This window comes from Phacochoerus africanus, chromosome 1 (genome assembly GCF_016906955.1).
Source record: "Phacochoerus africanus isolate WHEZ1 chromosome 1, ROS_Pafr_v1, whole genome shotgun sequence".
Classification (NCBI taxonomy): Eukaryota; Metazoa; Chordata; class Mammalia; order Artiodactyla; family Suidae; genus Phacochoerus; species Phacochoerus africanus.
Window position 1 is genome coordinate 221324750 of NC_062544.1, and position 27521 is coordinate 221352270.

A 27521-nucleotide genomic window follows, 5' to 3' on the forward strand; every position below is an offset into this window, starting at 1 on the left:
TACACGTATGTGTTTAAATTTATGGATGAGTAAACTAAGAATAGCCCAATTCTTGTTTGTTTTTTTTAAAAGATAAGTCACTGCCACTACAGATGCCAGTGCTTACATTTGTCAGCAGCCCAACCAACCACCATTCAATGGACATGGTAACACATAGCTCCCTTCAACTCTCCAGTGAGTCCAGACCATTTTCAATCCTAGTCTTGTTTATTTGTTGATGAAGGGTTTCTAGGAAGATTCAGCAGTGTTTCAATTTTCATAGCATCATCCTTGGATTGATTTTTCTGTAAACTGCTTTCAATTTCTTCAGGGAGGAGCTCAGTAAATTGTAGTCTGGCTTTCCTATAATCAAAGAATAAGAATATATCAAATATTGTTCCTTTTTTTTTGGTTCTTAGACTTTTTTAAAAAGATAGTATTGTGTCTTATTCTCCCTTACAGCTCCTGAGCAAACACTGACCCTTGCACTTCAAATACAATTACTTTCTTCTCTCTCCTAACCTGTTCCACTTACAAGCCAAGTAGAATTCTCTCATTACCAAAACGGACATTGCTGGGGCAGAAGCTCTGATTCTTAAGATACTCCAGAATTTCTGCAGGGGTGGCACGCAGTTGCAGAAGTACCCTGGGCTAAGATGTGAGCTTTGAAACTAGACTGTCCTCTTGCCCTTTGGACCCAGGAAGGATGTAAAACCCCCATCACTCTGTTAAACTCTGTTGACAGACCTTGTAGGACAGGGACGAAGGTTATATAACACTGGTAATCTCAGTACAGAAAAGTCAGATAAGACAACATTGAGATGTATATTTTCTAGGAGTTAAAATATAATTTCCAAGTAACAGATGAGTTCTTTTTCCAAATCAAGTATGTGTCCTCCTTTAAGTGATTGTCAGGGTAACCTCTGACTTTCTCACACCTCTTTATAACCAGATTTTACCAATTCTTCTTGCACACTTCTATAGCCAGTGTGCTGTTTTCTCCTAATGCAATTTTTTAGATTCTTACTTTTTCTATACTGTAGTTATTTTCAAGCAAAGAAGCAGACATATAAAAGGTTATTAACTCTCCTCATAAATACAATATATATGGGGTTCTGTTCACAGTGCCAGGAGCAACCAGCTTCTGTATGCTCCCCTGCCAGCTGCTGTGGGATGGGCTGTGTGCTTGGTACCTGGCTCCCGCCCCCTGAAGCACCCTTGGGGGTTGGAGACAGAAGAGCTGGAGGGCGAGGAGGCTGCGGCCGCTGGGAAGATGGGGGCTAACCAATTAGTGGTGCTCAACGTGTAGACTCGTACTGGATGAATGAACACACCTCATCCATCGGAATTGGAGGTTTTCATTCAGAAATTGAAATATGTGGCAGAGAATTTGCTTATTCCCCTTTTCTGGAATATTTGAAATTCCCCCCAGGACACGCTTCTGAACTAGGAGAAGCATTTAAATTTAAAGAAGCTGTTGTTTGGGGGAGCACTAACTTCCTAGAAGATGATATAGAAAAAACTGTAGAAGAATTGGGAAAAGAATACAAAGGCAATGCCTATCATTTGATGCATAAAAATGCAATCATTTTTCTTCGCCTTTATCAGTGATTCTTTGTGGGAAAGAGATTCCTCGCTGGATCAATCCACTCGCCTACTTCAGCTCCTGCATACCCTTTCTCCAGAGATGCCTCCCAAAGGAGTGGCTCACTCCCGCAGTCCTGCAGTCTAGAGTCAGCAAGGAGCTCCAGGGAGAACTGGAGGAGGCAGAGGATACGGCAGCCTCCACCTCCATGGGTAGCACTGCAGCAGGCTCCAGGCCCGGGGAACCACATCAAACTCTAAATGTCTCCAAAGTCACATGTTCAGAACTGTCCCTGGCAGTTGAATATCATTAGAGAAAAAGTCAATGAATAAATGCCCTTTGGATATTTTATATGCAAAGATGGCTTTCCCCCAAATCCCAGTTTTTCAGCTCAGGATTATACTTGTAAAAAAAAAAAAAAAAAATCACTTGGTGCAGAATTCTGTATGAAGCTGCCCTCTGCTTTTTTTATCTACTTGTAAACCTGGATTTCCTTCTGTTTTATGTAAGCTCTGCTAATTTATGTTTACAGTATTTTGTATCACGGTTTACAAATCTCGCATGGACTTCCTGCCACCATGAAAGAAGAAAATCTTCATGTCTTCAAAAATGAGGTAGGTGGAGTTCCCGTCGTTGTGCGGTGGTTAATGAATCTGACTAGGAACCATGAGGTTGCGGGTTCGATCCCTGGCCTTGCTCAGTGGGTTAAGGATCTGGCGTTGCATGAGTTGTGGTGGAGGTCGCAGACTCGGCTCGCATCCTGCGTTGCTGTGGCTCTGGCATAGGCTGGCAGCTGTAGCTCCGATTAGACCCCTAGCCTGGGAACCTCCATATGCCGCTGAAGCGGCCCAAGAAATGGCAAAAAGACCAAAAAAAAAAAAAATGAGGTAGGTCATCTTTGTACACTTCTTACAACCGCCTGAGATATGGCATAAATGATAGGCACACAAAGAGGTACTCACACAGTTATAGTCACCATCACCTGCTTAATGGCTGTCTTTAGGTTTGTGTTAATATTTTGGCACCAGGATGCACAGAAGTGAAGGAGCACACACAACCCTGAGCCCTGAGGGCTTGGGACTGTGATCCCAGTGAGAGGGGCCCCACCCCAGGCTGAGTTCCTCTTCCGCCCAACTCCACTCTGGGCAGCACATCTCCTGAGGTTCCCACCCAGCTGTTGATTTCACCCCAAATATCCATCCACCCATGCGAGGTGGCACACTGGTGTCAATCTGGCTTTAATGCCTCTAATTCTGTAAGTAGATGTGTTTTGTTAAAGGTATTCTCGCTAGTAACAGATAATGTTTCTGCACATGGGTTGGGGGGGGCTTCATTTTCATCTTAATACCTATTGATCTCTCCGCACAGGATTTTCTTCATGGCATAGGACAATCCTAAGTGGTAGCCTTCTGAGTAAGCAGGATGTGTTGACATTCAACTGCTTTTAACTATCCAGGTTACCTTTTCTACTGCACCTTGAAAACTAGAGTCTTTAAGGAACATGCTCCAGAAAGTCAATACTTTGATACTGTAAACATTTTATGCACCATATCAGAAAGAGTATGTTGGAACTGGTTAGTTTCTTACAGTAGTTTCACCTCCTAATTAATAGAAAGCCTCGTCTCATTGACCTCTTGTTGGAAAAATCACACATACATGTCTTACAGTTCATCTTTTTCTGTTCTCTCTAATGTCTGTCTCTTACATAACCAACTCTAAGAATGAAACTGTCACCACAGATAAGTCCTCACAGATAGTAGGAAACCTGTCTGCTCAACTCTACTCCCAGTTTGAACTTTGGATGTAAGAGCCAAGTCATCACATGTCAAATTCAATGTTTCTACCTTAAGAATCAATGCCCTACATAGAATTTTAGATGCAGTGTATAAATTACCCAAAGCAGTGACTTTAGCTTTACAGATGTTATTGGTTTTAAAGTCATCTACTTTTATTTAAACTTCTACGTTGGGTTGTTTGCTGCTGCTCTTTGTAAGGATCCATATCTTACAGTAAACTACATTTTTTAACTTTCCCGTAAGCTGATTTTGATTGATTTTTATCAAATTAAGCACACCCTGTTTGTAGGGAAAATGAACTTCGGGTTTGACCTGAGGAAAATGAAGCCACTCAAAAAAAGAAAAAGAAAAAGAAAAAGAAAAAGAAATACAATATAGGAGTTCCCATCATGGCTCAGCGGAAACAAATCCGACTAGGAACCATGAGGTTGCAGCTTTGATCCTTGGCCTCGTTCAGTGGGTTAAGGATCTGGTGTTGCTGTGGCTGTGGTGTAGGCTGTCAGCTACAGCTCCAATTCGACCCCTAGCCTTGGAAACACCACATGCCACGAGTGTGGCCATAAAAAGCAAAACCAAACAAACGAACTATATATATATATATATATATATCTCCTATATACTTTTGACACTATTTCATTATATATATACACATATATAAAAATAACCTATATACTTTTGACACTATTTCATTCTGCCAAAATATTTTCATTTCTCTAATTCCTATTATTGTTTTTACCCATTCTTGAGGTTTTCCATCACTAAATAACTGACCAGTTTCTCTATTTTTTCTCCTGGTTTCCTTTATGTGTGGAATACAATTATTATTTGTTCATATATTTCCAAATGTTAATTCTTCTATAACTTCTTAGTATTAGAGTCACATAATGATTTACTTTCCTTACCTTTCCATCTCCTTTCTCAAAGCCTCCTTTTGAAAAAAAGAAGTCTCTTATGACACCTAAAGAACTAGAAATAAGCTAATGCTTTTATGCTTTTAATTCTCCATAATACCAAGTTTTATGCTGGCATTCAGAATTTTAAGTGTTTATCCTGGAACCTAGGGAGCGGCATATCTCATTCATTCTCTTACTATTGAGAAGAGGAAGGAAGGAAACAAACATACGTCAAACACTGTGGTGTGATTCTGCCCTTAGAACAGCTGAGAATACTGAGGGCTTGAAGTTAAGGAAAACATCTATGGTCATAGATTTCATTAGTAGTCTAGCTGGGATTTAAGCTTTGTTTTCAAGGTTTCATTGGCTCCAAAACCAATGCTTTTTCTCCTATAGCATCTAAGTCCTTGGACAGCAGATCTACAGATATTAAGAATTTCCAGGGAGTTCCCATCATGACTCAGTGGTAACAAACCCGACTAGGATCCATGAGGATGCGGGTCTGATCTGCAGCCTGGCTTAGTGGGTTAAGAATCCGGTGTTGCCATGAGCTGTGGTGTAGGTCGCAGATGTGGCTTGGATGCTGTGTTGCTGTTGCTGTGGCACAGGCCTGCAGCTCTAGCTCCGATTCAACCACTGGCCTGGGAACTTCCATATGCTGCAAGTGTAGCCCTAAAAAGCAAAACAAAACAAAACAAACAATTTCCATGTATGTGCATGTGTGTATGTGTTTAGCGCAAATGGAAGTTTCAAGTAAAGACATGGGAAAAAGAAGACTATTTACCTACTCAACTGCCAAAGCAGCAGCAGCAGCAGCAGCAGATGTCATCTTAGTGGCCAAGAAGCAGAACCACTGCGAATCATTTGTGCCAAAGTGCTAGATGGCAGCCTATTATGATTATAAAGAATGTGCATGAGGTTTGCTCTTACTGGACCCCAGGGAGTAACTAGAGGAACAGGTGACAGTTTGCATCCCTCTCAGTGGCATCCAGTCCATGAAAAGCCACTATATCTACCTAATGCCTATGTATCCACAGCAAGAAGTCGAATCTTTGAATGTGGAGGTCTAACATGCTCCGTATTGTTCATAGACATATGCGTAAGTGATGATATCATCTTTTTAAAAAAGTCAAATAGGGAGTTCCCGTCATGGCAAAGTAGAAACGAATCTGACTAGGAACCATGAGGTTGCGGCTTCGATCCCTGGCCTCGCTCAGTGGGTTAAGGATTCCGAGTTGCCGTAAGCTGCAGTGTAGGTTGCAGATGCGGCTCGGATCTGATGTTGCTGAGGCTGTGGTGTAGGCTGGCAGCTACAGCTCTGATTAGACCCGTAGCCTGGGAACCTCCATAGGCCATGGGTGCGGCCCTAAAAAGACAAAAAAAAAAAAAAAAGTCAAATAAAGCTCACTCATTGCTGTGCATTTCCTTTAGGTAATTTCCTATGCAGTCAAAAACACAGGAAAAGAAAAAAAAAGTGACCTAATGAAATTTACAACATCTATCTTAAAAAAAACAAACGTATCTAACGTAGAACAGCAGAAATGAATCCAACTAGTATCCATGAGGATGTAAGTTCAATCCCTGGCCTCACTCAGTGGGTTAAGGATCTGGCATTGCCATGAGCTGTGGTGTAGGTTGCAGTTGTGGCTCAGATCTCGAGTTGCCGTGGCTGTGGTGCAGGCCGGCAGCTAAAGCTCTGATTCTACCCCTAGACTGGGAACTTCAATATGTCCCAGGTGTGGCCCTTAAAAGAAAAAATAATGTATCTAAGGAAAGATTCTCAATTAGTATCTCTCATTTTTCCACTCCCCTAATTAAAAAGATGAAAGGATCAAGTAGGGTACAAGTTGAAGGACTCAGTAAAAAGAAACTCTTCTCTGAATTTAGCAGCAATTTGAGAGTACTTAGTTTTTGAGAACACCACTGCCCAAGGATAGGAAAGCCAGACCCCCGGACTCAATGTGCTCCTTACCGCTCTTCCAGTTTCAGCTCCTGGAGTGCTTTTCGATCCTTCTCTTTTCTTTCCTGAACCGTCTCACCACAGTACTTCTGAATTGCCATCAACAGGCTTCCTATAGGAGTGCTGAGGGGGAGGTGGAGGAGGTGCAAGGAAAAAGAGCCTTTAGACCATGAAACATGTGAATGTCCCTGCTAAGGAACGAGCGACACCAATGGAACCACTTGTTCACTGACACGTACAGGAACACTGGACAATTAAAGCGTCCTTGTCAAATAAAAAAAATATGAAAAGCAATCATTGCAAGTTCCTAAAATTATCTGGTATAAAAACAACAGGTCTATAAATTGGCTGGTTTTTACTATGAATGATAAACTGGGAAAAAATATATTTATGATAAGTTCTAGAAAGTAGTTTTGTAATGAAGGTTTCTCAGAAATGAAATTAATACCAGGAAAAGTACCAGACCCCCTTAAGGGGCAAGAAAGGTGGAGGGCATTTATGGGTTGGGGGAAGGATGCTACTGGCTTTTGGGGGTGGAGCTGCCAAATGTCCTAAAATTCAAGTGTCTGGCACAAACATCTCACCTAAAATACCAATAGTTACCCCTTGAGAAATTGATTCAGATAACAATTATTACAATAATGAAGATGGTTTGATTCACATCTTCAAAGAAAATGAATTTTTGACTCTTATGTAATGTAAATTCCCTCTGATCACAATTTAAATTGTAAGCACATTTTAAAAATTATTTTTGCTAGGTGGAAATGTTCATCGATGATGAATGGATAATGAAAATGTGCAGCCCTAAAAAGGGAGATCCTGTCACGCTACAACATGGATAAACCTCAAGGGCATTATGCTAAGCAAAATAGGTCAGTTACAAAAGGACCAATATTATAATGATTCCACTCGTATGAAGTACCTCACTAGTCAAAATCACAGAAACAGAAAATAGAAATGTGGTTGCCAAAGGCTGAAGGGTGGGAGAAGGGAGAATTAGTGTCTAGTCAGTACAGAGTTTCAGTCTTGCAAGATGAAAAAGTTCTAGAGATCTGTCACACAACGTGACTATAGTTAACACTACTGAACAATAACATGGAAAAGTGGTTAAAATGGTAATTTTTATGTTACATGTTTATTTTTTTAACCACAATAAAAAATATTTTTGTGGCTAATTTCAACATTTTTTCCATTCAAACCAAGCTGGTAATATTAACAACAAAAATAACCTTATCAATATATTATAACATGCTGAATTTTAAAACAATTTTTTAATTTAAAAAGGGATACATAAAATTACAGTGTTTCCTCCTGAAAAGGAGGTAGAAAAGGGGAGGGTAAAGGAGAACTCTTCTATCAGGTGAATGCCAACTAATAATAAAAACAGAAGAAATGACAGAACTAGCAAATCAATGTTTTGCAACCACCTTTATAATAACTGATTACAGCAGGGATCATCAATGGGCCATTAAAAACCACAAGAAAGATAGCTTGAGAGTGGGCTATTCAAAGAGTCTCACCCCGCAGAAGACTTATTACCACAAAGGAAAAAAGATACCTCTGCAATGGAGAAATTTAGCAGATACCAAATGTGGTACGCAGAATTCTAAAATGGCTCCCCCAAATTTCTTGCCCTAATTTCTCAACTATGAATAAGATGAGATATTATGCCCGTTAAGGTTAGTGATCCCTTGAATGTGAGCCAATCAAAAAGATGATCTGGGTGAACCATTTAAAAGCAGAATTTTCTCCAATTGGTGGCAGAATGGACATCAGAGAGATTCAAAGTATGAGAAGGGTTCAGGATGCTGGTTGCTGGAGCGGGCCCTGTGAGAGGGGATGTGGATGCCTCTGGAAACAGAGTGGTGCCTGGCTAATAGGCAGCCAGGAGAAGGGGACTTCAGACTTACAGCCACAAGGGTTCTGTCAACAACCTGAATTTTATGGAAACAAATTCTTCCCACAGAGTCTCTAGGTAAGAACCTGCCTAGTCAAAACCTTGATTTTGGCCTTGTAAAATAATAAGCAGAGAACCCATTTAAGCCTGCCCAGAGTTCTGACCCAAAGAAAAGTGATAAATGGGTGGTGTTTCAAGCTTCTGAGTGTGTAGTAATTTGCTACACAAAAGAAAACTAATACACCAAGTTAACATCACTTACAATGAGCAGCAAAATGTCTCGATGCAATATAGTAAAAAGGACACAAACTCACCTTACTGTATTCCTGATGAAAACATTAAAACTAAAACTAATCATGAGGAAATAATCAAACAAAACTGAGAAACATTCTGGGGTGGGGGGAAGGCAGTAGAACTGTTCTAGCTTAAAGGAATCTAAAAGAGACATGACAATGAAATGCAATAATAGATCCCAGATATTTTATCTTTTAAATTTATTACAGTTGATTTACAATGTTCTGTCAATTTCTGCTGTACAGCAAAGTGACCCATATATTAAAATAATTATACATGGTATTATTATAATAACTGAGGGGTTTTGAATATGAACCCTATGGACCCTATCTTAGATAGTATTGAATCAATGCTATGTTATTTATTGTGATAAATATACTGTGATATCAGTGGAGAATGTATTCATCCTGGGAGATAAAAGCTGATGTGCTTAAGGCTGAAGAGTTATAAGGTCTTAAATGGTTCAAATGGTTTATCCAAAAAGAAAAAAAGAGAAAGAAAAAGAAATATGCCACATCCCACACATATACAGAGAGACAGAAAACAAATATAGAAAAATGTAAACAATTGGTGAATCTAAGTGAAGGGTATATAGGTGTTCAATGTATTAATGTATTAATTCATTCAACTTTTCTATAGGTTTGAAATTTTTCAAAGTTGGAAAATTCTTAAAATTTATCAACTAAACAAAACCTAACCTTCAATTTTTTATAGAATGTGCTCATTAATTGTTTCTTATTCCTTTTTCTTGCTCCTTATAAGTTCCTTTGTTCAAACCTCAAATAGTTTCAGGTGTTTGTGACATTTATAGTTATTTAAACAGTTTTTACCTGATGAAAACTAGAAGTAAAATCAACAATTGAGGTAGAATCAGAATTGGGCAGTCAAAGCTACTGCCAATACAAGACTAGAGACCTTTAATAGGCTCTAAGGATTAAATCTGTTATTTAGAAATGGTTGATTTTTAACAGTCAAGGCATTAATGAAAGTTTTGTTAATTTAGAATCAAACCACATTAACACTTACCCTAGTAAGGCTCCAATTAGGCCACCAGCTACCAGGCCATGTAGGCCTAAGTTTATTCTAAAAAGACTTCCTGTGACAGCTATTTTAAAAGAAACAAACAAAAGGCAAGTTGAATCTTTAAATACCAGAGTTCCATTTACAAATGTTCCTCCTATAAAAAGGACATAAATCTCTAAGTAAGCTTTCTAAATCCAACATTAATATACCACTACAACCTAGATTTCCTGAATCTAAAATACCAATATAACTAGCTTCTCATCCACTCTGAAATCAGAGGAAAAAACTTTCCTTTTAAAAACAGAATTGTTCTGGAGTTCCCCGTCCCGGCTCAGTGGTTAACGAATCCGACTAGGAACCATGAGGTTGCGGGTTCAATCCCTGGCCTTGCTCAGTGGTTAAGGATCCGGCATTGCCATTAGCTGTGGTGTAGGTTGGAGACACAGCTCGGATCCCACGTTGCTGTGGCTCTGGTGTAGGCTGGCGGCTACAGCTCCCATTCAACCCCTAGCCTGGGAACCTCCACATGCCGCAGCAGTGGCCCAAGAAATGGCAAAAAAATAAATAAATAAAATTTAAAAAAAGAAAAACAGAATTGTTCTATCTGTTCTATGGACTCAACCTCTTCTCATTATGCTTCATTTTTGCCAACCTTGTCTTAAAAATATGCTATCTCTTGACTTCTATCTCTTTCATTTCTTCCTACTTTAAGGAAAGCTCTTCCCAAATAACAAAAAACCTTCACTAGCCCCTGCAGTTTATCCCTTCCCTCAGCCTCACCCTATCTGTGCTGCTAAACAGAAGCAGACCTGCAGGAGGGCAGCTGGGCTACAACGCCATCTGTTGGCCAGAGCATGGGTCTGCTTTCCTTCCCACTAAGATTGCACATCCAAGAGGTCCATTCATTTCCTCTTTAACTATGCACAACACAACTAATACTACTTCAGGTGGTAACATTTTTAAAAATTAATATTTGAGGTTAATCTTTCTTTCTTCCTTTTTTGGTATTTTTAGGGCTGCACTCACACATATGGAGGTTTCCAGGCTAGGGGTGGAATCAGAGCTGTAGCCTCTGGCCTACACCACAGCCATAGCAATGCAGGATCTGAGCTGCATCTGCACCCTACACCACAGCTCATGGCAACGCCAGGTCTGGATCCTTAACCCACTGAGCAAGGCCAGGGATCGAACCTGTGTCCTCTTGGTTACTAGTCAGATTTGTCTTCGCTGAGCCACCATGGGAACTCCGAGATCTTTTCTTCTTTTAATTTGACTGTACCTCATAAATTTTAATATGATATGCTTTCATTTTCATTCAGCTCAAAATATTTTAAATCTACCTTGTGATTCCTCTTTGGTTTATGGGTTTACGAATATGTTGCTTAATTTCCAAGTGTTTGTGAACTTCCCCTCAGTTTTTTCTAGTTTAATTCCATTAAGAATATACTTTGCGTGACATCAATCCTCTTAAATTTATGAAGGCTCATTTTACAGCCTTGCATATGGTCTCACTTAGGGAATGTCCCCTGTGCACTGGAAAAGAATGAGAATTCCACTTTTGCTGGGTAGAATGTTCTAGAGATGTTATTACATCACATAGGTTGATGTTTTTCACATCTTCCATATCCTTGTTGATTTTCCCTCTAGTTGTTCTATCCATTATTAAAAGTAGAGCATTAAAGTCTCCAATTACTATAATTGAGTTGTCTATTCTCTTTTAACATTATAAAATACCCTTCTTTATCTCTAGTACTTCTGTATTAGAGTCTATTTTGTCTGGTACTAGTATAGTCACTCAAGCTCCTTTTCCTACAGTTTGCATAGTATTTCTTTTTCCATCTTTTTTATTTTCAACTTACTTGCTTTTGGTTTATGTTTTTTTTTTGTTTGTTTGTTTGTTTTTGGCTGCACCCATGGCATGCAAAATCTGCACCACAGCAGTGACCTAAGCCACAACAGTGACAGTGCCAGATCCTTAACCCACTACACCACCAAGGAACTCAACTTATTCCTTTAAACCTAAAAAATGTCTTTTGTAGACAGCATCCAGTTGGCTCTTTCTTTAAAATACAGTTGGACAGTCACTACTGATTAGAATGCTAAATCCATTCATATTTTAATGTTATTATTGATGGCTTTAGATATGCTATTATGCTATTCATTTTCTACATATCTTACCTAATTCCTTTTTGACATGGTTACTTGTTACTACTTTTAAAAGTCACTTTCTTGGAGTTCCCTTGTAGCTCAGCAGTTTAAGAACCTGGCATTGTCACTGCTGTGGCTCTAGTTACAGCTGTTGGGCAGCTTTGATCCTTGGCCTGGGAATTTTTTCATGATGAGGGCGCAGCCAAAAAAAAAAAAAAAACATAGTCTACTTCAGATTAGTACTAATTTAATTCCAGTAAAATGTAGGAACACTATTCCCATCTTTCTGCTATTACTGTCATTTACATTATGTATATATTTTAAAAACAGTATGTTATTTTACACAACTATATATATTTTAATGATGTTAAGGGAAAAAAACAGTTAAGAAAGAGAAAATAGATTTACAAACTTTTTTTTTTTTTTTTTGCTTTTTAGGGCCACACCCATGGCATATGGATGTCCTCATGGCTTACACCACAGGACAGCAATGCCAGATCTGAGCCACCATCTGTGACCTACACCACAGTTCATGGCAATGCCAGATCCCTAACCCACTGAATGAGGCCAGGAATCAAACCCGTATCCTCATGGATACTAGTCAGGTTTGTAACCTGCTGAGCTGTGACGGGAACTCACTACAAAGTCTTTTATATTAACCCACTTATTTACCATCTCTAGTACTTTTTATTTTTCCTGTGGAGCCAAGTTACTATTTGGTGTCATTTCATTGCTCCAATGTAAGTCCATTCCATCCCTCTCTTTTGTGCTATTAAAGTAATATATAGCTTTAAAAGTTTTATGTCCAACAGTTCGGTTTTATTGCTATTTAACTGTCTTTTAGATCAGTTAAGAGAATATGCATTTATACTGCCTTCAATAATACTTGTATAATTATCTTTATTTATGCCCTTTATGTAGAGTCAAGTTACCATCTGATTATCATTTCCTTTCAGCCTAAAGAACTTCTAGCATTTTTGTAAGGCAGGTCCGCTAGCAACAAATTCTCTTTCTTTGTTCATCTGCCAATGTCTTTATTTTTGTAGGAAGGTTTGCTAGATATAGAATTACTGGCTGACAATTCTTTTCAGCACTTTGCCATTTCACTGCCTTCAGGCTTTCCATCATTCTGATGAGACATCAGCTGTTAATTTTATGGGGTCTTCCTGTAAGAGCTGGTTTTTTTGGTTTTGTTTTTGTTTTTCTTGCTGCTTTCGTGACTTTTCTCTCTTTCAACAGTGTAGCTATTACATGTCCAGGTGTGACTCCCTTCATTTATTCTTCTTGGAGTTTGTTGAGATTCTTAGATGTGTAGCTTATTTTTCATCAATTTTGGGAAGTTTGTGGCCATAATTTCTTAAAATACTTTTTCTTCCATTTTCTTTTTTTTATCCGCATTACATGTGTTAGCATACTTAATTGTGTCCCATAGACCTCTGAGGTTCTGTTCATTTGTTTTCATTTTTAAAAATTATGTCCTTCATAAAAGATAATCTATATTGATCTATCTTCAAGCTCAATGATTCTCTTATGCTATCTCAAGGTAGTGAATACCTTCTATCCAGTGAATTTTTAACTTCCATTATTGTATTTATCAACTCCAGTTTTTTAATTCTTTAAAATAATTTCTATCTTTATTGATATTTTCCATTGGATGAGTAACTGTCATCACATTTACTTAATTCTCTTAAAATGGCTTGAAATCTTTTGCCTGCTATGTACAATAAATGGTCTCTGTCAGACACATAGCCAAATGACTGCTTTTTTTTTTAGTCACCTGTTGTTGCATATCATGTGACTTTTTTTTGTTTTTGAAAACTGGGCATTTTAGGTAATAAATTACAGCAACCCTGGAATTGGAACATCCCCCTCACTCAGGGGCATGGCTGTGGTTCTTGTTTATATAGTGATTTGCCTGGACCAATTCTCCAATTTTCCTGGAGTCAGAGTGTGTGTGTGTGTGTGTATGCACGTGAGTGCAGAGTGCAGCCATTGATGTCTCTGCTTAAGTTTTATTTTTTACACCAGCTTAGTAGTTAGCCAATGATTTGTCAGAGCTTGGGCTTAAATATCTTAAGCCAGTAAGGCTGCCACCCTCTGTCAATAGATTGGTCTGTGGCTTGAAGAATGCACTTGAGGTTAAGGCAGTTTATGAATCCTTTCTGGCTTTCACTTTGTGTTTATGAGGCCTCACAATTAACCAAAGATAAGTAGTTTGGCTCTCTAGGCTTGATCCAAGTTTGTGGCAAAGTGGTCAAAGGCACAAGAAGGTCGGAATCATGAGTAAATATGGGACCCATTATGGTGCTTCCCTCAGGAAAATGGTGAAAAAAATTAAAATCAGCCAGCAAGCCAAGTATACTTGCTTCTTCTGTGGCAAAACCAAGATGAAGAGACAAGCTATGGGCATCTGGCACTGTGGCTCCTGCATGAAAATGGTAGCTGGTGGTACCTGAACCTACACCACTTCTGCCATCACAGTAAAGTCAGCCATCAGAAGACTCAAGGAATTGAAGGAACTATAGAAGCACCACCAATGGAAACTTTGCTAGCCTATGATAAATGGGTTAATTTATGTAACAACAACAACAAAAAAGATAAGTAGTTTGCTAGAGGCCTTACCAATCTCTCCTGAGTGTGTTCAAATACATGGGTTAACTTCCCAGAGTTCTGGGGATTAGCAGCATCTTACTAAAGCCCTCTTTGGCTTTCTTATTCCCTGGATATTCCTATTAATATTCTGCCTCAACCGCCAGTCTATTGCTTGCCTCAAATAATATCAAAACCTCTGGTTTGGGAGTTCCCGTTGTGGCGCAGTGGTTAACGAATCCGACTAGGAACCATGAGGTTGCGGGTTCGGTCCCTGCCCTTGCTCAGTGGGTTAAGGATCCGGCGTTGCCGTGAGCTGTGGTGTAGGTTGCAGACGCGGCTCGGATCCCGAGTTGCTGTGGCTCTGGCGTAGGCCAGTGGCTACAGCTCCAATTCGACCCCTAGCCTGGGAACCTCCATATGCCGCGGGAGCGGCTCAAAGAAATAGCAAAAAGACAAAAAAAACAAACAAACAAACAAAAAAAACAAACCAAAACCCTCTGGTTAGCTGTCCTTCCCTAATTGTTTCCATTGTTTTTAGCAACATCCCTAGGGATGGAATTTTCTATGCTCTACTCCAAATCAAGTCAGCCACCTCAAACAGCAGAACAGTTGGTTCTCCCAGGCTCCCTGCCCTTGTGGAACTTCTACATCATGGAGATGTGGGTTAGAAGGTGGGAGCAGCCGCAGGCTGAAACACGAAAAACTCCCATTGTTCTTACTGAAATTCAGTAGGAATTCTTCAATACATGCTTATCAGTTTATTATGTACCTTGGTCAATTTCCACAATCTCTAAATGATTGTTTTTGATAATTTTGTCCAGATTTTTTTTTGGCCATGCCCATGGCATGTGGAAGTTCCTGGGCCTGGGATTGAACCCAAGAGCCAGCACTAACAACACTAAATACTTAACCATTAAGCAACCAGGGAACCCCTGTCCAGTTTTATTGTTACTTTTTGGGGAGAGGATCTGCAAGCTCCTTACTAAGGTATTCTAGATATTGAATATACTTTTATGAGTGGCTAGATCAATGCCAAATAATAATGGTGAAGGAAGACACTCATACCTGATTCTGACTTCAGGATAAATTACTTTAATGTTAAACCATTAATTTTGTTTATTCAGCAGTGATCCAAGCCACTGCACAGACAACACTGGATCTTTAACCTGCTGAGCAACAGGAGAACTCCTACCATTAATTTTGTTGGTTGCTGGTTTGAGATAAAAATATATATTGTGGAGTTTTCATTGCGGTGCAACAGGATCAGCAGTGTTGCAGGAGGAGTGGGACACAGGTTCAATCCCTGGCCCAGCACAGTAGGTTAAGGATCCACACTGCTGCAGCTGCAGCATTGGTCACCAAATGCAGCTTGGGTCTGATCCCTGGCCCTGGAACCAGGAACTCCAAATGCTGCAGGGTGGCAAAAAATAAATAAATATGTATATATCAGATATATTTTTCTATCCTTTTTAATTTTTTTATTAAGGTATAGTTGATTTACAATGTTCTGTCAATTTCTGCTGTACAGCAAAGTGACTGAGTCATATATATATATACACACACACACACACACACACACACACACACACTCTTTTTCTCATATTATCTTTCATCATGTTTTATCACAAGTGATTGGATATAGCTCCCTGTGCTATACAGCAGGGCCTCACTGCTTATCCGTTCTAAATATAATAGTTTGCATCTACTAATCCCAAACTCCCACTCCATCCCACTCCCTCCCTTTCCCCTTTGGCAACCACAGGTCCATTCTCCATGTCTGTGAGTCTATTTCTGTTCTTTCTCTATTTTTATTGTACTAATATTTATTTTCAATCGAGAAACTTTTATTCTATCCTGTTATATGTCAAATTGTTGTGAAATAAAAGGCAAATTTCTCTCTGAATTCAAATAAGTCATCTTGTGGGGAAGCAAAACAAGTAAACAGCCACACCTCAGAGTTATAAGTGCTTTGATAAAACTGATTATAGTAGATTATGAGAACACAGGAGAAAGGCACCTAAGATAGGAAAATGGGGGCTAGGTGAACTCTAGAGAAGCTAAAGCTGACAGATAAGCTGAGCCTTGACAGAATAAAGAGCTGAATGAAATTAGTTGTGGGAGTGGGAAAATGGGTTCCAATACGTGTAAATCAAGACGCTGGGTTGGAATTCCCAATGGGTTCAGGATGCGGGTTCGATCCCTGGCCTCACTCAGTGGGTTAAGGATCTGGCATTGCCACAAGCTGTGGCACAGGTTGCAAATGTGACTTGGATCTGGTGTTGCTATGGCTGGGGTGTAGGCCTGTTGCTCTGATTTGACCCCTCACCAGGAAATTTCCATATGGCACAGGTGCGGCCATAGAAAGGAAGGGAAAAAAAAAAAAAAAAAAGAATATGTTGGATTTGAGAAATCCAAGTAGATTCATCAGGCTTGGGCAAGAGCAGTGCATGGGGGTCAGGTCAAGAATTGACATTAGAATGATGGTAAACAATGGAAGAACCTGAAAAGTATTATAATCATATTCATATTTCAGAAAAGTAAGATAACAGTAGAGGTGAAGCAAACCAAGATTAGAAACAGGGAAGACCTTATAGTAGCAGTGGGAACAAAAAGGAGGTGAAAGAGTCCACACATATTTAAGGGATAAAACTGATAGGACCAGAAGTTTGAAAAGGAGAAATAAAGGGCAGAACCACACCATTACATGTTTCCAGTTTGGGAATTTAACAGGGTATAAAACAGAGAACATATAACAGGAGCAAATATGCAAGTGTGGGTAGAAAGACAAGAGGTTTGGATACAGGCACTTAAACCTACAGAATAACCATGTAAAAATGTTCACAAGTTAAAACGGAGCAAGTTCTAGCTGTTTCAATGCTATTAATGCATATTTCTAGTTTTTATATTTTTAAAGTTTTCAGTGAAATGTTAAGTTCAAATTATGTATATTTGTTTGCCTGTGTGTGTATAGAGAAAGAGAGTGCAACCCAAATAGAGCCCAAGTGATAAGCAAATGCGCTAAAATGTTGACAATAGCTAAATCTCTGTACCAAAGGGTGTTTTCTGCATTACTTTTATTTTTGCAACTTTCTATAAGCTTGAAATTAAATTAAATTAAAAATTAAATTAAATTTAAAAAATGTGCAGGAAATATATGCTCTCCCCACCCTTTTTTGGCTGCACCCATGGCATAGAGAAGTTCCCCAGGCCAGGGATCGAATCTGAGCCACATCCGCAGCCTACATACAGCTGCAGCAATGGTGGATCCTTAACCCACTATGCCACAAGAGGAACTCCTAAGCACGCTTTTGTAGGTGAGAATGTATGTATATTTGGCAGTTAACTTCATTTGCATTTCTGGAAATGTACTGGATTTGTACTAGAACTGTTCAATACTTTTTTTTTTTCAATGTTTCTTCTAAAGAGGGCATATCTACCCAGAGAGTTTTGAAATAAAACCTAATCTCTTGGAATTCTGGTGGCATAGCAGATTAAGTATCTGACATTGCCACTACCCAGAGGGCCCTGGGTCATTGCTGTGGCATGAGTTTGATCCCTGGTCCAGGAACTTCTATATGCCATGGGTGCAGTCAAAAATATAAATAAATAAATAAAATTCAATCTCTTACCATGAAAAATATCAGGCTCCTTTCTACCTCATCTCACCAAAGTCAAGCCACTCTTCTCTTCGTTTCACCATGTTCCAGTCCTATTATCCTGCCTTTAAGAGCCTTCACACTTAACGTTCCCCCTGCTTAGGCTACTCTTCTCTGCACTGCTTGCTCCTTCCCATTCTTCGGGTATCAGCTTAAATGTCACTTCCTTAAAAAGGCTTTTCTGATCACCCTGTCCACATTAGATCTCATTGCTCCATCTATTTGTTACTTTCTATCATAGCAACCTGGTTATTTCCCATCCAAATTACATAAAACTCAATGAAGACAAAGACAATTTCCTGTTTTGTTCACGAAGTATACCAAGGATAAACTACAATGTTTTTGATACATTTTGCATGAATTTTGAATGAGATGTGATAAGGACACAACCAAAGAATTCAACAGCCATGATTTATAAGTCCTTACAAATCTCCTAGACCGTATTTGAGACCAAAGAATATAAATGAGAACAGGGAGTTCCCGTCGTGGTGCAGTGGTTAACGAATCCGACTAGGAACCATGAGGTTGTGGATTCGATCCCTGTCCTTGCTCAGTGGGTTAACGATCTGGCATTGCCGTGGGCTGCGGTGTAGGTTGCAGACGCGGCTCAGATCCCGCACTGCTGTGGCTGTGGCGTAGGCCGGTGGCTACAGCTCCAATTCGACCCCTAGCCTGGGAACCTCCATATGCCGCGAGAGCGGCCCAAGAGATAGCAAAGACAATAAATAAATAAATAAGAACAAAAATGTCTTACCTCCTGCAATGACAAAATGGCTTAGGGCATTTTTATTTCGGTACACATTTAGACCAGTATTCACTGTGCTGAGAAGAAGGGAGAAGGAGGCAAACATATAATTTAAAGCACATCTAATTTAACTTTTTAACTGTAACTTTCACTAAAGTGATACATAGAAGAGCCTACTATCCCTGGTGCTAATCTAGGATCCTTTAGTGTGTTTTAGATTGCTATAAAATGCCAATTAGCAATAGAGCATAAAGAAGAGTTCTGGAAAATTCCTCTTACTTAGCAACCCTGTATCTATTTTGATAACTATTTAGTAGACCTTCACGCATAGATGCAAAACTTTAACTGGACCAATCTTTTACATAAATAGATAATAGTTCTTGAGAAAAAGTTACTATGAATCACTTTTATATGGGCATTCAGTTTTTATAATTCCACTTGCTCAAAACACATGTTCCTCAAAGAATACCCAAGACCCTTCATCACAATTCAGAGAACTTACTTGAATATAGTCACAAACAGGGTTGTTCTCCAACTCCAGCGCCAGCCATACCGGATGAAGCCTCTCGTGGCAGCACGATGTGCAGATTGCTAAAGTTAATAAAAAGGCTGTGAGGTTCTGAGACACCTTGACATTTTCCTTATTCAAAAACTGTGGTGGAGTTCCCATCGTGGCTCAGTGGTTAGTGAACCTGACTAGTATCCGTGAAGTTCTATCCCTGGCCTCACTCAGTTGGTTAAGGATCTGGTGTTGCTGTGAGTCATGGTGGAGGTCGCAGATGAGGCTCAGATCCTGAGTTGCTGTGGCGTAGACTGGCAGCTACAGCTCTGACTGGACCTCTAGCCTGGGAACCTCCATATGCTGGTGAAGGAATGTCAGCTATGGATTAGGTAGGGACCACTAAAGATTTAGAAACAATAGAAAATCTCTAGATGTAGCATTTGTTAAGTATTAAAACAAGTAAAAATGTCACATGCATCCTATGCTATCAGAAGATGGAAAGGGAACTAAGAATTGCCAGTGTCAAGCAAGTAATCCAAAAATTAAGTATCAACTAAGAAACTATACGACAACAACATGACAGACATAAAATCAGTATTAGACATGTTTTTCAGGAAATTGTGGGGGAAAAAAACACAAAATAGAAGAACTGAGAAAATAGTGAAGGGTAAGAATTAAAGTAATCAGACGTGCAGGAAAGGAAGAGAGGAAGAAAAAAACTAGTGGGACAACTAGCAAAATTTACATAAATTTCACATAAAGTCCATAGATAAAAATACTTGATCAATGTTAATGTTTAATGACTACCTTCTATATAAAAGTTGTTAACATGTTACCTCATTTAATTTTACAATATTTTTTTCAAGCAGGTGTTTTTGTTTTAACTGAAGCACAGAGATGAAGTTTCTAACCAAGAACACTTAGCCAATAAAGAATAGTGAGAACTAGAAGATAGGTTGTCTGCTTCTACAGCCCATTTTCACTAGACCACCATGAAGTAAGTCTGGAATAATATCATGAGGGTAAAGCCTAGATTTTTAAAGAATCTGACAGAAGCCCTAAGTGAGTCTTAACAACTATATTATACTAGGCAAGTCAGAACCTCTCTGAGGTACTGGTGAGAAATCATGGCTTTTAATAAATAAGCAGATAACAGACATGTACATGAATGTGTATATAAATCACACACACATTTCCTAACTCTATCTGCCTAGGGCCTAGAAGCCATGGTATCCCAGTTACAATGAGCATACCTAGCACCACAGCTTGGCTTTTAAATATTGTGTTAAAAGAAACTATGGTTTCTTGGTGAAATGGGCTTATTCCAGGGCTGGTACTTAAAAAGTAAACTATGAGCCAAAACACGCTGCTGTGCCAAAAAGAAAAGGAATGCTCAAAGAATAATGAGGACACATCAAAAGGACAAAGGAGCTAGCCTGAAGGGGCTCCAAGAATCCAAATCTAGGTCAATTTGAGTATGAAAATAAATGATGATATAATAGATTTTAAAACTACAGGATAGGAGGAGTTCCCGTCATGGCTTGGTGGTTAACAAATCTGACTAGGAACCATGAGGTTGCGGGTTCAATCCCTGGCCTTGCTCAGTGGGTTAAGGATCTGGCGTTGCTGTGAGCTGTGGTGTAGGTTGCAGACGAGGCTCGGATCCCGTGTTGCTGTGGCTCTGGCATAGGCCAGGGGCTACAGATCCGATTACACCCCAGCCTGGGAACCTTCATGTGCGGCAGGTGCGACCCTAGAAAAGACAAAAAAATAAAAAAATAAATAAAACTACAGAATAAAGTAAGAATCCATGAATCTACATTAAATACATAAATTATAAATAAATGAACAGATAAACATAGAGGGGAAGTCAAAGCTCTTTCTTTTTTTTTTTTTTTTTGGTTTGTTTGTTTGTTTTTTGTCTTTTTGCTATTCCTTGGGCCGCTTCCGCGGCACATGGAGGTTCCCAGGCTAGGGGTCAAATCAGAGCTGTAGCCGCTGGCCTATGCCAGAGCCACAGCAACACAGGATCCGAGCCGCGTCTGCAACCTACACCACAGCTCACGGCAACGCCGGATTGTTAACCCACTGAGCAAGGGCAGGGACCAAACCCGCAACCTCATGGTTCCTAGTCGGATTCGTTAACCACTGCGCCACAACGGGAACTCCCAAAGCTCTTTCTTATAGCAGAATACTAACCATAAATATAGATGGAATGATGGAATTAGAAAATGGCCATTTGGCAACCACCACAGTAATAACTACTTCAGGAAAGAATCAGCACTGAATGCTACAAGTAGATAGACATTTGATGAAAAACAGGTTTTGCATACTATCAAAGTACCTAATAAGTATTCATAAGATATTTATTAATTGCAAAAGGAAAAAATAGTAATTTTACAGTGGATAAACCTGGCAGGGACCATTTTAACTAAGTGTCTAAGCATCGCCAGGGAGTTCCTATGGCGGATCAGCAGTAAAGAACCCATATAGCATCCATGAGGACTCAGGTTCCATCACTTGTCGCACTCAGTGGGTTAAGGATCCAGCGTTGCCGTGAGTTGTGGTGTAGGTTGCAGATGCAGCTCAGATCCAGCGTTGCTGTGGCTGTGGCATAGGTGGGGGGGGACCACAGCACAGATTCGACCCCTAGCCTGGGAACTTCCATATGCCACAAGTGCGGTCCTAAAAAAAATTTTTTTTTTAAATAACGTAAGCACTGGAGTTCCTGTCGTGGCTCAGTGGTTAACAAAATCTGCCTAGGAACCATGAGGTTGCGGGTTCAATCTCTGGCCTCGCTCAGTGGGTTAAGGATCCGGCGTTGCCTCGAGCTGTGGTGTAGGTCGCAGACTTGGCTCGGATCCCGAGTTGCTGTGGCTCTGGTGTAGGCCAGTGGCCACAGCTCCGATTGGACCCCTAGCCTGGGAGCCTCCATATGCTCTGGGAATGGCTCAAGAAAGTAGGCAAAAAGACAAAAATAAATAAATAAAGTAAGTAAGCATCACCAGTAGAAGGACAAATAGATATCTACATCTTGTGGTTTTTATTGAGAAGGATACAACATCAATTCTAGGGTATTCTGCAAAAACACATAGGTGAAATCTAAACACAAGAAAACATCAAACATACAAACTGAGGGACAGTCTACAAAATAAATGGCCTATAGTCTTAAAAAATATCAAGGTCATGAAAACCAAAAAACAACAGAAAAAATTTTCCGGATTAAAGGAGACTGATTAGAAAAGCATGACAGGCAAGTTCAACACCTGATCCAGTATTAGATCTTGGACCAGGAAAAAAACTTTTTAGTGATGTATTTACTTTTCTTCTGGGGAGGTGGGCGGGGGGGCTGCGCCCAAGACATTCGGAAGTTCCTGGGCCAGGGATCGAATTCATCCTACAGCAGTGATAACACTGGATCCTTAACCTGCTGTGCCACAAGGGAACTCTAATGACTTATTTACTTTTAAAATAAATTATATTAGGAGTTCCTGTCGTGGCACAGTGGAAACAAATCCGACTAGGAACCATGAGGTTGCAGGTTCAATCCCTGGCCTTGGTCAGTGGGTTAAGGATCCCGAGCTGCCATAAGCTGAGGTGTAGGTCGCAGATGCGGCTCAGATCCTGAATTGCCATGGCGGTGGCCAGCAGCTGTAACTCTGATTCGACCCCTAGCCTGGGAACCTCCATATGCCTTATGTGCAGGCCTAAAAACAAAAAAACAAATATATATATATATATATATATTAGTGGGGCAACTAGCAACATTTATGTAAAGTTCATAGATAATAGTACTCTATCAATACTAATGTTCAGCTCAGCATAATTATATTATGGTTATAGAAGAAAATGTCCTTGTTTTTAGGAAATACATGCTGAAGCACTCATCATATTTACTAGTTACTTCCAAGCAGCTCACAAAAAAAAAAAAAGTGTATCTTATGCAGAGAGAGAATGAGAAAGCAAATGTGGAAAAATATTAACATTTGGGGAATTTGACTGAAAGGTATACAGGAATACTTTGCATAGTTTGCCCTCCACATTCTCAGATTTGGATCCTGAGGATGTGGACCCATGGACTGGGGAGCATATGCTTTTTTATAAAAGGGACTTGAGCATTTGTGGATTTTGGTATCTGCGCCAGTCCTGGAACCGATCCTCCTTGAATGAGGGACACTGGTACGACTTCTGCAAATTTACAATTAAAAAAAAAAAAAAACCCTCAAAACATGAAAATATCTGGGAGTTCCCACTGTAGTTCTGTGGAAACAAATCTAACTAGTGTCCATGAGAATGCAGGTTCAATCCCTGGCCTCACTCAGTGAGTTAAGGACCCGGCATTGCCATGAGCTGTGGTATAGGTAACAGATGTGGCTCAGATCCTGCGTTGCTGTCTATGGCTGTGGCATAGGGCAATAGCTGTAGCTCCAATTTGACCTCTAGCCTGGGAACTTCATATGCCACAGGTGCGGCCCTAAAAAGAAAAAAAAAAAAAATTCTGAGCTGTAACTTCCTCACTAATAAAACAGAACTGATGTATAGATCTAGGATATAACACATAAGTTAGTACTCTAAAAACTGTAACACTCTAATTACTGTTTTAGTGTGAGCCAGTATAGTGCATGGAAGCTTTGTGAATAGGGTAATTAATATGCTATAGGTAAGCCTTGATGATTTAGCAGGGGATTAGAAATACATTTCAGAAAGCAGAGATATGGTAGTTATCCATTCTGAAGGTAATAAAAGTGGTTTGAGGAGTTTCCATCATGGCACAGTGGAAACGAACTGACTAGGAACAATGAAGTTGCAGGTTTGGTCCCTGGCCTCGCTCATTAGGTTAAGGATCCAGCATTGCTGTAAGCTGTGATGTAGGTCGCAGACACAGCTTGGATCTGATGTTGCTGTGGCTGTGGTGCCAGGCCAGCAGCTGCAGCTCCAACTGGATCCCTAGACTGGGAAACTCCATATGCCTCAGGTGCGGCCTTAAAAACAAAAACAAACAAACAAAAGGTGGTTTGACAAAGTTTGTGTATAGATTTCAGCATTAGTACTTCCATTGCTAAGTATGGACTTTGTTTCTTACACTCTCCCAACCTTACGACCACACTAGATGATTAAGTTTAAGTGAAAAGCTAAATTGGTGTGCCCTCAAACACTATTAGAACACTGGTACATACCACAGCATCAAACCGGTTATGGTACACTTCTGCTTGGCTCTGCTCAATGTAGTGCTGTTTAGCATGAATAAAAGCTGGTATCCCCCCATATGCCCAGCCAATGATGCCTGCTGAAATTGCCGCCTTGTATATATCCTGAAGTTCTTTTGAAGTTCTCTGCTGTTCACTAAAACATCAAAAAGATAATGTTGTTTGGGATTAGTTTATGGATACTGCTCTCCAAAAAACAGTATGATCAGAATTATCCCAAGTGCTAACAGGACCACATTTTTCATGATGGGCAGAACCAGTTAAATCCTTTGATGAATTAAATAATTATATTACAAGTGGCTCAAATCTCAATCCAAACTAATTCATGCTTTTAGAAATTAAGCTAGCGGATATTCTTGAGAAGGCAGTGACAAGGAAGGGACACAAGGGGGAGCTACTGGGTGTAATTAAGTCTCTTCCAGCTGGATACACAGCTATGTTTAGTTTGTAAAAAGTCATAGGTAGGTATACTTATGTAAATATACTTGTGCATTTTTATAGGTGCACATTATACTGCAATACAATTTTTTCTTTAAGGTGATTTTGACGACTGTTAGAACTCTACTATATCCCTGGAAACAGAAAGAATCTGTGAACTGAATGAAGGAAAACACATTTCCTTTTTTGAATTTTTAGATACCTTTGGCAATTACACAAACTAACGAGGTTTTAGGACAATGTATGTAAGAATGAATTCCTAGATGTAAAAAAAAAGAGTCAAAACTTTACCTTTCTGAATAATTTTTATGTAATACTCAGATGGGCTTGTACTATTAAAAAGCATCGAATGAGAAATCTCACTATGCAGTGGGCAGCACAAACCAACATAAAATAACATGGAAAAGCTACCACTTCATTCAATCCATTAAGGAACTAGAACCCATACTGGAGCTTCCACTATACCCTCTGGAAATTGCGCTAACAAATAGCTAATTTTTTAAGTGTTAATTTCCTATAAATAATGGCCTTCACATGTAAGTAAACCACTAAATGGTAATTTTTTACATTACTAACTTGCTTTCTTCAGAGGCTGTACAAGTGTTTATCTAATTCTAACAGCCAGTAACAACATTTCTGAAATCATGTAATCAGTGAGTTTTTATAGTTCTTGCGTACATAAAAGGGATCACTAAATAAAATGTTAGGAAACTAATTCTTACATCAATAAGAAAAACTGCTATAATATGAACTTTATATATATATATATATTTTACTTTTATATTTATTTATTTATTTGCTTTTTAGGGCCACACCTGCCACATATGGAGGTTCCCGGGCTGGGGGTCAAGTCAGAGCTACAGCTGCCAGCCTACGCCACAGCCACGCCACATATGAGCCACGTCTGTGACCTACACCACAGCTCACAGCAACACTAGATGCTTAACCCACTGAGCAAGGCCAGGGATTGAATCTACATCCTCATGGATGCTAGTCAAATTCGTTAACCACTGAGACACAAGATGAACTTTATATTTTAACTTTTATAACGAATAAGATAAAAAACATCATTTACATTAAAAACTGGTAGAACCCAGAAAGGAGAAAATATAAAAGAGCTTTAGATTTAACAAGTTGGGAAATGCATATGCTTTTCTCTTTTCCATCCTCTGAAAAATTCTATGACATAGGTGATACTTTTTTCCATTTTATCAATTGAGGCTGTAAGAAATTACATGATTAATCCTAACAGCTAAATGAATGGTGAAGAAATGGGGCACAGTGATGAAAAGGACCAATGGGATTGTGGTTCTGGTTCGTGTCATCCACTGCTAAGAGACTTGTGGCCAGATCACAATCACTCTGAACATTGGTTTCCTTATGCATGACTTAGTGGGGAGAATGAAAGTTAAACTAAATTATCTTTCACATTTCTTTCAGCTCCAACATTCTGTGGTTTTATAAAGCTGATCAAAATAACCCTCTTCTGTTATATACTATATAGGCTCCTTCACAAATATCTCAAATAAATTTTGGAAGGACCAACAAGAAGGGCGGCTTATCTTTAAAACAAAGACGATGAAACCTAAATAAAGTAATACAATTCCACCAGCTCCCCTGCCTGAACTATCTCAGCAACGTAATAAAGCTTCGATATTAATTTAACCAATGTTGATAACACAGTATAGTATATAGTAAAGTACTTCATAAAAGGGCAAACTTTTTACCACTAATTGATGAACGAAAAATTGATGAAATTAATTATCGTGAGTTTTCCATTAAAGTTAATTCAATTTAAAGGGTTATTTCTTTTATTCTGAAACATCCTTATTTGTGAATCCAGCTAATTTCTTTATAAAATGATGAGACAATAGTTACTATTATTTTTTTATATATTCCTTACTTAGCAGAATAAAAATTTTACAACTCTTTCTGCTATCTCTGAACTTCCATTTTTGCGCCGGGGAGGAGGGCTATTGGTCATAAACTATCAAAATTTGGGATCAAGTTATATAAGAAAAGGAATATTGCAGTCCTGCAGATGTGGGTTCTCGCGTCACCAAGTACCTTGGCCCAATTCTTCTAATCTGTAAAATCGAGGTAATTACACTAAGACTCTACTCCCTAAATATCCCTAAAAGCTCTGACATTCAATGAGGCTCACCTTTACCACCTGAAAACCGGCCTGTCAATCATAAGAACCACCTAGCCGCTATGTTAGGATACAAGCTTGGAGTACAAGCACTAGAACCCAAAATTCCGTTTAAAAATAAATCACACCACCCTGGGGTCCTTCATCCCTGATGACCCAGGTTTCAGGTCACCTCCTTCGTAGCCCCTCCCCACAGACCGTAGGCACTTTTACTCTTTGACAAACAGCTCCCGGAGTCGGTCCCATCCGGATTCCGGGTATCGGGCTTCCGGGACGTAGGAAGGCAGCTTAAGGTCCTCCGCAAGAGCCTTGGAATCGGTGGCCACAGCTCCGGCAGCAAAGACCCGAGGGAAAGGATTCAGCGCCCTGCAGAGCAAGCTCCTTGGCGCCGGCGGCCGCACCTCCATGGTCTCCTCAGAACCTGCCGGACAGCTTGGGCGCTCAGGGCCCCAAGGTCTCCGGGAGGCGCCGTGGGAGAAGAGCGAGGATAACTGCAAGAATAAGTGACGAATACTGGTACACTACGCTCTAGCAAATTCGCGGCCGTAGCGGCAGCCACACACCGTGACAGACCTGCACTCCCAGACAACCTCACTCTGGAAGCCCTTCGACACACGAGACAGGAAGTCCCGCCCCAACCAGGGCAAAGGCTAC

General features: G+C 39.7%; 1 protein-coding gene and 2 pseudogenes across 2 annotated transcripts; 2 read left to right on the top strand and 1 right to left on the bottom strand.

The window, feature by feature from the left end:
* Nucleotides 1-27512, bottom strand: TIMMDC1 (translocase of inner mitochondrial membrane domain containing 1). Of its 2 annotated transcripts, none has more exons than XM_047791551.1 (7): nt 27081-27512; nt 24248-24413; nt 19071-19159; nt 18578-18645; nt 9431-9509; nt 6226-6336; nt 1-342 (listed from the first exon to the last, which is right to left on the bottom strand). In XM_047791551.1, the coding sequence occupies exons 1-7, from the start codon at nt 27272-27274 to the stop codon at nt 198-200; spliced, it is 852 nt and encodes a 283-aa protein (XP_047647507.1). In that variant the 5' UTR covers nt 27275-27512; the 3' UTR covers nt 1-197. The 2 variants fall into 2 exon arrangements, with proteins under 2 accessions (XP_047647507.1, XP_047647516.1); XM_047791560.1 differs by lacking the exon at nt 1-342 and adding an exon at nt 5038-5142.
* LOC125133443 (deubiquitinase DESI2-like) lies at nt 1253-2132 on the top strand (annotated as a pseudogene).
* Nucleotides 13619-14146, top strand: LOC125137886 (60S ribosomal protein L37a-like; annotated as a pseudogene).
* Nucleotides 27513-27521: the final 9 nt, after the last annotated feature.